General features: G+C 33.5%; 1 protein-coding gene across 4 annotated transcripts in view; it reads right to left on the reverse strand.

Moving 5' to 3' along the window:
• LOC103575491 (protein gustavus) overlaps nt 1-12,572 on the reverse strand; it is a 77,929-nt gene that overhangs the window by 23,810 nt on the left and 41,547 nt on the right. Inside the window, exons 1-2 of one of the 4 annotated variants that reach the window (XM_008555297.3) lie at nt 4,765-5,499; nt 187-222 (exon numbers count right to left, since the gene is read on the reverse strand). The exons of 1 other annotated variant lie outside the window; for it this stretch is intronic. In XM_008555297.3, coding sequence (XP_008553519.1) covers nt 187-222; nt 4,765-4,799 — 71 coding nt within the window. In that variant the 5' untranslated portion in view covers nt 4,800-5,499. Of the gene's footprint in view, nt 1-186; nt 223-4,089; nt 4,162-4,764; nt 5,500-12,572 lie in introns of those variants that run through there. 2 more of the 4 variants (XM_008555299.3, XM_008555298.3) reach the window with 2 other exon arrangements.

Here is a 12,572-nt window from a genome sequence, read left to right on the forward strand (position 1 = left end):
ACATTTATATATCTATATATATATATCAATTATTCGCGATTGCGCTGTAGAAACATCAAAAGATATTTTATTTTAATTAAATTAAAATATTTTTCCGTGGAAAAAATAATTCTTTTGATGTTTCAACCAAAGAAAAAAATACCTAATTAACCGTAATTTAAAAACTATTGATTGAAAGAATGATACCTCGTGTCTTCATTTTTTCTCGTGATACGGCTCAGCCTGAAAGAAAAAAACGACAGGCGTCAGTACACGGTTTCATTTTAAATATCTCGTACGCCGCATAAATTTATAAATTATTTTTAATTTTTTTTCTAACAAAAAAAAAAAAAAGAAGGAAATAATGTATTCGTGATATTAATCTTTAAAATATGAATATCTGTATGTATATTTTATTAGGATCATTATCATTATATTTAAAAATTTTATTTGCGAAATAAAACGGTACTGGGATTTATTAGAAAGTATTTGACGTGTTTAGAAGGTCATATTCTTTGTTCTGTTTCGGCATTTACCAAACTTGTATATTGTGAAATTTACACATATATATGTATATAAGTATATATGAATAAGGAAAGATCTCGAAATTAGTAATGGATGTTAGAGATTGATCCGAAAATTAGTCGACAATTAACAATTTTCGGTTTCTTTTTCAAAATCATTAAAAAAAAAAAAAAAAAAAAAAAAATTGCACATGTAGAGAATTAAAAAAACTACAAGTGCATTTTTTTTGATAATTTATTTTAAAAAAAAAAACCCAAAAAATGACAAGTTGTCAGTTAACCAGTATCGTTAGCGAAAATTGAAAAGCACAAAGTGTCGAAATTTTGTTTAATTAAAACAAACTGTATTTAGAGCTTACAGAATAGAAGCTTACATATAATTTGAATTATCACTATATATCTACATAGATTTGTATATAATTAAACTTTGTACTTATGAGTATAGACGTAGAGATAGAGAGATAACCGATACGTTAATGAACGATTTAATTTGTTGTTCACTTTAGTGTTTAGTGTAATGAGAATTGGCTCGTTAGGAAATCCGATCACAGTCTTCTAAGTCTGTCATTATAATCACTATTATTTACTAAAATTATAAAATTCACTGTTATCATTATATTCACATCAAAGTAATTTCGCATTACTTTTATTGCCACTAATTAGACGAGCAATTCTAAGAAAGAGTTTTAAGGAAATTAGTAATTTAGGGATCAATAGTTTTAATAGGATTTTGAAAAGAAAATAATTTTAATGAAATTGATGTGATATAAATTTGAATTACTTAGAAGCGGTCTAAGCTGTTTTTTCTCACACTTAAGTCGACGAACGGAAAATTTTTGTTGCACTTGCGCAGTAAATGGAAACTGTCCACATTTTTCTCTTGAGCAAATGAAAATTTTTGGAAAATGGAAACGTCGATCGCTGGGTGATAAAGAAATGTATCGGACCGCGGTCTTAATTCTGCGATGGAGGTTTCGTTTGAGAGAAAAACGAGCAGAAATTACTGTGGACCTTTGAGCAAAGATCTTTTCAACATGTGGCACACACGCACACACACAGAGGACTAATTATAGTTGATATAGTTAAGTGAATAGATGGTAAATAAATATAAAGAGACGTTACTGACCACGACGCAGAACGCACTGGGTGTATTTAAAGATACAAGAGGATGCACTCAAGTTTGCAGACTACAGACTGTAGCTTCTACTTGGCCATCGGTATATGCCATCATCGGCTCTTCCTCGTATGCTTACGGTATGTGCACACGTGCAACACGTGCGTGTAAGCATAAAAGGAAATTCAACACATGTATATATATATATATATATACATATATATGTATATATTTCAACGATGATATTACAAGACTCAAGTCTCGTTGAATAAAGCAGAGATAGAATTTTATTAAATGAATTTTTTGAATAATTAAGCTTTTAAAGAATTAAAAGAAAAATTTTTGTTACTCTCTAATTAAATTTTTATTAATTTTGCACCGAGTGTAAATTAAAATTTTTGCTAACTTCTGAGGAAAAAAAAAATTTTCTGGAGCAATTAGAAATTTTTTTGAACTCCAAAAAAAATTTTTTTTCTGTGTAGAAATTGAGAGAAAATTTTCAATTTATGCGCAGTAAAAATTTCAAGAAATATTTTATGGAATTATAAAATTTTAATACCCATTAAAATTTCAATTAAGAAAAAAAATTGAATATTAAATTAAAAAAAAAATGTTGTCTTAACGATAAAAGATGCAAGTGTTAAATTAATAGTATTTATTATTTTTATTAAACCGTTGGAAGAGAAAAGTCGATGGTTATCACCCATTACATCGTGTAGCATGTAATATATGCTCATATATATATATAGAGTATTGCAATGAGTATAACTTTGAATGTGATTATAACAAGCGCGTTCGCTTTCACTTGACATCATTTATTCACTTGAATAGTGGATCAAGTCCACGGGATACTTTTTTTGCTCGGTAACCTCTCGGCACCGTCGTCGCATTTATTGTGCAACGGTATATAATTATGGGCATTACCATGGATGTGTACGAGATTTCATTGCATTCACAAGACCTTGATTTTTTTTTTTAATTAAATCAATTTATATTTTTTTTTCGAGTGAAAAATTATCGCAATTTGGAGCTCGAGAAAAAAAAGTCGGAAAATGAACAAACGTCGATGAGGTTTTTCATTATTCCCCTCGAGTTTTATTCGTTGAATAACTCGAGTTTTTTTTTTATTATTATCATTATTATTTTCTGCACTTTATGAGACTTTAAAAGCTGAAGATCGTTACACTCAATGAAGCTTTCATCGATCAACGAGACAATGGACGCATCATTTGTTCCTTCTATCAGTTCTTTGAGCTCTTTTATTATTTCTATTTTTACTGAATTTTTCTTTCATAATACGTGAGTTAGTGAAAATAAAAATGTTAAAGTTTAAAATTCATCACAATGTTATAATATCGATTCCCTTTTATAAACATAATGAAAGGAAAAATGTTTTTTTGCATGAAAAGATATTTTTTAGGGAGTTTCTAGTTTTAAATGCGAACTGTGTTCACTCGCTTCAACTTGACTGAATTTTTTCCTCCATCAATTTTGCGCATGAGTAATTATTATTAATTTTTATTTTATAATAAAATATATAAAGCGAAATGGATTCGCTGGTGTCGGTGCTGATGAATACGAGTAATGAGTTTAATTGAAGAGCGAATCACTTTTTTAGCTAATTAAAAATTCAAAGTTTTTAATGACACTGTGTAATATTATATAGAGTTTTATGTTTCTTTATTAAAATATTTTATTAAATCGGAGAGACCAGATCGAGTTTTAATGCATATAATCTTCTGATTACTCTGTCGTTAAGATCAAATTTATTTAAGATTATACATATTATATATACATAAATATATATACTATGCATATATTTTTTTAATTTAAATTCGCTAAATAAATCTTTCTCGAATATTTACTCCTCCCCTTTGCTAAATGTAATAAAAAAAAATTTTGGAGTAAATAAATATTTAAAAATGTTAATTATTGTAATTAGAGCTAATTAATGTGATACAGTAAATATTTAAATATTTTTTTAAATTCAAAAAAATTTTATGCAGGAAAAATATCAGTGTAAATGTTGCAGACATATAACAATCTTTAAATTATATATAAAAAATTAAATAATTAAATTTTTAAAAAAATGCACGTGAAGATTTTTGAATTTTCTAAATGTGCATTTTTTTTTTTTTTTTTTTTTTATAAACATCTGACTTAATTATTTTCAAATTTTTAAAATTGTCAGATGCCCGCTTACTTTATCTTTGAAAAAAATTTTCAAATTGCGCGCGCATAATTAAAAAAATTTTTAGAAGTAATTAATGTAATCGTAGTTCATAAATAAACTGATTTAAATATTTATTAAAAATAAATAATCGCGCGTAAATTTGAAAAATTCAAATTTTTAAAATTGTAATTGTTTATAATAAATTATTTTGAAATTCGTAAAAGTTGAATGCGTGCGCATAAAAGTAAAAATATTTAAAATTTATGAATTAAGTCTGAAAGTTATCATAATTAGCATACGTCACGCTTAGAGATAATAACGTCTGAAATTCAAAAACCCAACTGACAAAATTATGAATCATCAAAAAAAAAAGAAAGTAAAGAAAAATTTTCCAGTGACTAAACCAAGATTAGTACAATCACTCACGCGCATCCTGTCCTTGAATATTATTTAAATACTACATACAATAATAATAAACATTTATTAATTAAAAATTCCACGAATAAAAACACATCATACGAACGACAAAACTTGAGAATTCACAATATACACACAAGTGTAACACACACGTGTTTATTTAATGGCGGCAAACATCCGATTAAACAAAACTCGCGTCCGAGCCAGCCAACTGCCTCATAAATTTTATCTGCCCACGTTACCTCTATGCAAAACCTCTATCGAATATAAATATTCATAATATATATAAATCTATATATATATATATCTATACACATATGAAAAATATATATCCCAATTATCAAGTCAATTAATTACAATAAATAACCACAGCCCAAGCCACGCCAAGCCAACATGGCGGATTTGAATTTCGCGGGACTTTTCAAATTCAAAAATTTTGCCGCGAATTTCAAACGCCGCAAATAATCACCCACACATTTTGCTCTTATCAATTGAACTCTAACAAAATTAATTAATTAATTAACAAAAATAATTATAATTAAAAAAAAAAAACTTACGTCCGTCGCGCTTTAACCGTCCAATCGGTCATCATTGTGGTCTACGACGTATCCAACGATCGAATTATAAAAATTAATTATCCACACAATTGAAAAACTAAGTTGTAAATCACGTTTATGTTTTATTATATTTTTAAAAATATATATACTGATATATATATATATGTATTTATTCCTAAGTAAATTTAACCGGGAATTTAAAATTAATAAATTAATATTGCACTCGCGCACATAAATATTAACTAATTATTCAATTAATTAATTATAAACGATGATAAATAAAACTAACAACACACTTAGAATTATCTCATCGACTTTTGCTCCTCGATGGCCGTTGGCGCAAGCGTCACTCGAACAGTTCGTCCGGGACGCTCAGCAATAAATCGTCCACGAGACATATAACGCAACAAATAATAACTCTTTGTACATGTATATGTATATATATATATAAAAAAATATATATATACTGTCTTTAAACTTCACTCATCAATCGTAGTTACAATAATCGACGATTACCTCACGTACAATGCGTAAAAAAATTAACGACCAACTTTTACGGTAAAACAAATGACACTCGCGTCGGGCTTTTATTTATTTGTCTGATGATTATAAATTTAATTATTGTTAGTTACTAATATTTAGATTGAGTCTAGGCTGGTTATTATTAAAATTATTTTTATTTATTTAAATTTAATTGAGTTGCGTGAAAAAAAAAGAGTCGCGAAGCTGCCACGACGACGGCCCAGCGAAGACTAAGAATGAACGCGCCGAACCCGACGCGCATGCCGACTGGTGGGGACGGATTGCATGCGCTCGGGAGAAGGGTCGCCAAGTGAGGAGTGGGAGTGGAGAGGGGAAGTGCAGTCTCGTGTATGGGAAGACCAGAGCCCTGTGGCCCTCGATTTATTTTCAACGCCAGTCGTTGGCTGGATGTAGATCCTAGACCCTAGACCCTAGACCCTAGATGCTAGATGAAGTAATAGAGCTGGGGACAGAGGATGTAAACGGAGCCCTATATTACGATCCCCGAATTTAGGATCCCATGGGCTTGGGTTGGTTACGATATTGGGGAGCGACACCCTAAAAGGGCGATACTGATTGTACGGAGGGTCACGGTTTTGTGTTAAAGGGACTGGGTTTGTATGTGTGTGATGGTAAGTGCTGATGGAGATTTCGATGTCGACGTGGATATGGATGTCGACGTGGATATCGATGTGGAGGAAGGTTCGTTGGGGTTTCATGGACTGGCAAGGCTATAGGGTGAAAGGGAGGTTATAGACCTATGGATACCCATGTACACGAATGTCCTTGTATTTGCTGTGGAATTAATATGAATTTTAACGGAGATATCGAGGGACTTTTAGCTTTTTTTATTAATATGAAAATTTTAATTTTATGGATTTCAACGAGGGACGAAGCTGGGAAATGCAATTCGCTTTTGCCGAAAATAAAGTTTGTGAAATAGGACAGGGAATAAACGCATCTATTTTGAAAGAGAGTTCTGTGGGTAAATGGCTGAACATTTATAGAAAAGTTTGGGCCGATTAACTTACGCTGAAAATTGCGGGTTTTTATTTAATAATTCTGGAGCTTACTTTCGAACTCGACTTTCTGTAAAAAACATCAATTTGGCAAATTGATGAAGCAAAAGCTCACTAATGGCTTCGAAAATATTTCAGCTAACTGATTTTTTTGTGAAAAAAACTCTGTTGAAATCAACAGATTTTGAGTAAAAATAATTGTTTAGTCCAAGCTCGAGTAGTTTTATTCAACTTTTGGTTTTTTTTTATTCCCAGCTCTGGCAATTTTTATAAAAGTAATTAATAGAGCTTCAAACTAGAGACTCTCAGCTTCAAATAAATTTTTACCCATACATTTTTTTAGATTTTTCTATACAGTAGCAATTTTGGGATTTTTTTTTCAACAGATTAATTACAAAAAAAAAATGCACTTGTAGAAAATTAAAAAAACTATAAGTGCAATTTTTCAAAATATTTTTTTTATAATTAACAAAATTATAAAAAATAATTAATGAATTAAAAAAATAATGAAAATCCGAATTTCGTAGATGAAAAAGGTTGAATATTGTAGCAGGATTTTGGACATTGAAGAAGGTTAGATGGGATAAATGTATAATAAAAGTATATATGTATACTAAAAAAAAGATAGAAGTAGCAATTCCGTAGTCTGTAGTCCATAGTCTGCATCAGAGAAAGCAAGAGAGCAAGAAAGAGGGAAAGCTGAGAGCTGGCTGCAATTAGATTGGACTTGGGATGAGAGTGAGAGGTTTAGGTGTCGCGCGTCTTGAATTTTTATGCGGCTACCCCTGGTGCTATTTCCGAGTGGATGGTAATGTGTCTCCGTGCGGTTGAAAATTAATCGTTGTGGTTTACAGGGTAATCTCAGTCTCTCAACTCTATATACATACACTTACTTACTTATTTACTCGCTTACTTACTTACTTACTTACGTACTTAATAAACTTTATGTACATATATGATGTACATGGCACATCTACTATACGAGTACATAGTATGCACTTTGATTGTAACCAACCGATATATATATATATATATATATATGTATACACTACTTCCGATATGTTACACCGGACGCGATTTCTCTGGCGAAATATTTTTATTATATTTTAAATAATTTTATTGCGATGACGTAAATGGAGAATTTTTCGTTGGGTTAATTCTTTCACTGTTGTGCGGCTAATTTTGTTATAATAGCAATTGTAATTTATATAATTATTATGTATATATTGTGTATAACAACAGTAATTGGTTGTTTTTAAAAAATGAAATGGAAAATTTAATATCGCGGTGAATGGGAAAGTTCAATATGCAAATTAATAAAATATGGAGTTATATTAAAATTCATTATTAATGCTGTAGATTGTATATTGTGGATTGGATAATTATTGGTGATTATTAATTAATAATTAGTGTCGATACATGAAAATATTGAATTACGAAATTTATTTCCGACAGTAAAAAAAATAGGTGACTTTTTTTTTATTTTAATTTATACTGGGGTCAGATAATTATTTTTTGTCATTTTTGAACGGGGCAAAACGGGCCGTCTTTTGTTACTTCCAATAACTACGTATAGTAAAAATTTATCGAAATTTGTTTTGCTGAAAATTTGTTGCTTGTGATTTTGGTGGGAAATTTAAAAAAAATTAATTCGAAATTATGTTGTAGTATAAAAAAATTTCCGACGACTAATTTTTTATTTTTTTTGTAAATATTTATTATTTCTGGTGTAACTGCATCTAAAATGAGTTTCATTTAGTGCAGCTTTGAAGTTTTAAAATTCTTGAGTAACCCAAGGTTAAGCAACTGGGACTCTCTAAATTATAAAAAGAAAAAAAAAAGCATGAATCAGGAGTTTAGAAACTGTCCAGGTATAGAGACCTGGGGCTCGAAGGCCCAGGTAGAGAAAAAAAACACGAGACCAAGACTAAATGACAAATGTTGCAAGTTGGTAACCGAACGGAGTACCTGGATATCGGTGTAATAAAGGAAAAAAAAAGGAAATCTTGAAGCCTCAGCAAAGCCGGATAAGTAGGGACAAAAGAATTAAATTCAATGAAAATTTTTTCAGTATAATATCGATGGATTTTAAAATTTTTTAATTTAGGTTATGTTATTAGTCGCGCGCATGCGCCAATTCCACTTGCGGACGAGTGTTTTCGCAGATAAAATTAATTTAAAGGTGGCTTTCTATGTAATATGTTTTTTAAGAGATAAAAGTATTTGATATCCGCCTGGAACTTCATCTCAGAGTAAAATGAAGTGAAGTACATTGAAGTTCAACGCAGCGTAGTTTCGTCGAGTCCCAGAGCTATATAATATTAATACTGACTATAAAGACTCCTGTGTTGTGGTCTCTTGGGACATGGGACTGAGCTACATCGACTTATTTTTTACCACCTCGAGTTCTTGCCTCGACTGACTCAACTCGCGCGCCAACTTCTCAGGGTGAGCGACTTCTACTATCCGCCATCCTCCACTCGACCAAACATATAAATTTATATACATATATATACTTTCTTAAATGCGCCGGGATATCCAATTTGTTGGCAGCCTCACATTCGTCCAATTTCACTCAACTTTATTAAAAAAAAAAAAAAAATTATTCATTGAATATTTGTTATTTATTAAATACCATACAAAGTATTCAATAAATCCTCGATCTCGAGCAAATTGATGGATCGAGTGGGGAATAATCGATAAATGTTCTCTTGTATATTATGTACCTGCTCCTTTATACTCAATAGGAAAAAAATCCTGATGAATACACCATCAGACCTTCGAATGACGAAGGTCAAATGCGACTAAAAATGATCGATTATCCTTCGAAATTTGAATGTAAATATATACATTCTACAAGCTATACTACATTGTGCCAAAATTTTTACTTCCTTTTAACAAAAGTCTTACTTTCTACGTATCCAGAGTAGAGACCTTTCGGTTTTAAATAAAGCTTAACAATTATGCAAATGCTCGGGAGTCCACAGCCTAGTGTATAGATTCCATCGAACAATATTCCAGCACCAATTGAGTTAAATTAATTTGGCAATACTCCAAAATCGGGGCATTTATATTCCCATCGGGTAGAGACAGAGACAAAGATAGATATAACTAAACATAACAAGTTTACATAAATCGTATATTTGCCGGTAGAATGTCATGGCCGTTTCTAAGACGCACGTGGAATAATCTTATAACATAATATATATAATGCTGGTATGTATAATACACCATTCACATCAACATCCTCGATCATTACTATCTCCGTGTATATCTATACGAATAAGTTATACCGTTACAAGTTGAGTCAATTATAGTTGAATAATTAATAGCCAGGTGGATTCACATTACAACAAGATCTAGGACTGGAAACAGCCAAGATTTAAATACTAAATTAGTGAGATGGTGCAACGAAACCGGACTAAGACGTCCTTGACTGACGTTAAATTTCCTCAGTATCAACCAGGCATTCTCTTGTTATTATCCAGTTTAGCTGTAGTCTGTAGCCTGCAGCCGAGTTTATGCAGGAGACGAGGACGAGGATCAAAAGGGAGCCTCGACAAGGATACGGCAGACTCACAACCGGGCCTTTGTTATGGCCCGTGGTCGTTTCCTCGGACTCTGGGGCAGTTTGGCTCTTCTAGCATGGGTTGGGTTCCACGGAGTATAAACTTGAGAGAAAGATCGTGGGGAATAAGAGAAATAAGAGAATGTGTTAGCAGAGGAGTAGACCCAGCACCGAGTGAATGTCAGCTTGAAGGCCGGCTTTTGTCAGTTCCGAGAGTGTCTTTGGCTTCTACTGTGGATCCATCCATTGCTATATATATATAGTTACCATTAACATGTGTAGTGTATACACACACATATATATAATATATATATAGACGTATGCTGGCGAGGTTGTCCACCAGCCGGTACTGCCCGTTGCTATACAGACAACCTATATGTCCCACTACAGTCCTATATATCCATTTATATATCGCACATGCAGCTGGCCACGATGTGTATAGATAGCCAGTACACAGAGTGTACGCCGAGTATTGCTGGTGCTGTTGGTGGGGGCAATGACCACGAGGAACAAATCCACGGCGAGATGTGTAGAGGGACAGGGGACGCAAAGCGTCATTGACCGTGTGCTATACAACGCTGTCGCTAGTTCGCTTAACTTGGTACTCTGGATGGCTTCGCACGTCTGTACACTGTATCTGTGCGATGTGTGGATGTGTGGATGTATGGATGTGCGAGTGTCCTCTAACTGATATGTTTCGAGGTGTTGCGACACTCTGGGTCTGGGTGTTGTATCTTGCACTTGATTACCTTTGAACACAACAGCACCAGCAATTCAATACTCCAGACACTCGGTATCTATAATCCAGAATAGAGATCTAGATGTTATGCCGTCGTTTCGGTGGCGTTTAAAATTTATTTCCGACGCGGCATTTCATCCAACACACATCCAGACTACATTAACGAGCTACGATGCGAGCCAGAGCATAAATTGTACTTAGGTTACTCTGATACCGTTTATCATATCTGGATTACGTTGGATGTTCTAGCCAGCACTCAATCATGTTGTGAGTTGAATTGAGCACTTGGGGTCCATGTGTGTGTATGTTAATGCAGAGCCAGCTATCCCAGTGGCACATAATTCGAAATGGTGGCTGGTAGTTGACGGTATTAGACGCAGTTCGCACCCGATCGCACATTCTGGGAATGCAGACTAGGATACCGCATCCAGTGGCTCAAAATCTCATGCGACGGGTCTCCAGGCACCTCATCAGCATCGCCAGGCTGCGGTTGGCTCCTCTGGGACTGCTCTAGAATAGCTATAGTCGATGACGATAATTCGTTGGACGGCAAAGCGACGCGACGACGGTAATCGTATTAACCAACGTCACGTTACTTGCTGGGTTTGGTTCACTAGTACACACATAGACTGGATACATACATATGTAGATACGTAACAGGAAATTCTCTGCAGCGGTTAACGAATGGTGTGAGAAAGAGACAGTGAGTAAGTAAGTAAGATAAATAGATATTAGAGAGTAAGGTACCGAAGAGCACTTTGGAAGGTGCATTAGCGACCGAAATGCCGCGTTTAAATTTTTGCCAAATTGCATTCCTCATACCCGCTATCAGAAAATAACCAACACCAGAGATAGCTCAACCAAGAGCTAAATAGAACAGAGTAGAGTAGAGTAGAGTAGAATGGAGCACAGTGGAGTGGGAACACCCAGAGAGTTTAGTGATAATCCAAGCTGCAGATGCTTTAATTTTCGTCCCCGTGTTTGGTGAATTTTTTTAATCCCCAGCAAGTGATGGGAAATAGCAGTGGCTCTTCCAGCAGCCCAAGGTTCTGAGCTGCGTTGCGTTTGAATTAAGGTGATGGAGCCGGTAATTTAAATAATTGGATGAAGGCTGAGGAGTATTATTTTTATTACTCGCTTTTTTAGCTAGAGCTCCGCGCCGTCTACCTTGGAGTAGGTCCGTATTAGTACAGCACCTGCCCTTAGCTTCACTTTTATTTATCCCACTTCTATATGCTACAGCACAACTACGTCTGCCGGCTTTTATTTCCTTCACTTTTATACTTTATATATATATTATGTTCTGTTTGTGCGCCTGTGTGTGTCTGTGTGTGTAAAAGTACAGTCTCGCTCATCTTTCTCCTTTATTCTCGGCAATCCATCCTCATTCCGCAGGTATTAGGTTTATACCTGCCGTACAGTTTGCTTCAAAAATTTTTTTTGACTCACAACCAACTTTATTATCGCTCAGGAATTTTGTTTCCCGTAATACGACTTCTAGTTCCTCTGACTAATGCCCAAATTAGGGAGAAGGAGCCATTTCATTTGAGCTGTACTACAAGGAAGCTTATTTACTTCTTGTTTTAATCCTGGGTTTCAGTTCATTGTCCCAGTGCTCTGGAGTGTTTTCAGTCAAGGCTGAATTTGTAAACTATTCCAAACGCTATTAATTTCACTACGTAGGAATCTAATGAGAATGTCTCCAATGTATGTAGATGAATATGAATCATGTCAATAAATTTTGAGCAGACAAAAAAAATTTGATAAAGTTCCGGGATCAAATGATTCGCTGGTAAATCCAATCTTTGATTCCGCTGTGCTATTTGGGTCAATAAGTCCTGCTGTGAGCTTTTGCGATAAATACTGACAGCATGCAACTTCAAACAGGTTTTTTGTTTTTTTTTAATCAGGAATAGCTGAAATTTTTGAATGCTAACGCGAAATTGCGTCGGGTTATTAA

The sequence above is a fragment of the Microplitis demolitor genome, chromosome 7 (assembly GCF_026212275.2).
Source record: "Microplitis demolitor isolate Queensland-Clemson2020A chromosome 7, iyMicDemo2.1a, whole genome shotgun sequence".
Taxonomy (NCBI): domain Eukaryota; kingdom Metazoa; phylum Arthropoda; class Insecta; order Hymenoptera; family Braconidae; genus Microplitis; species Microplitis demolitor.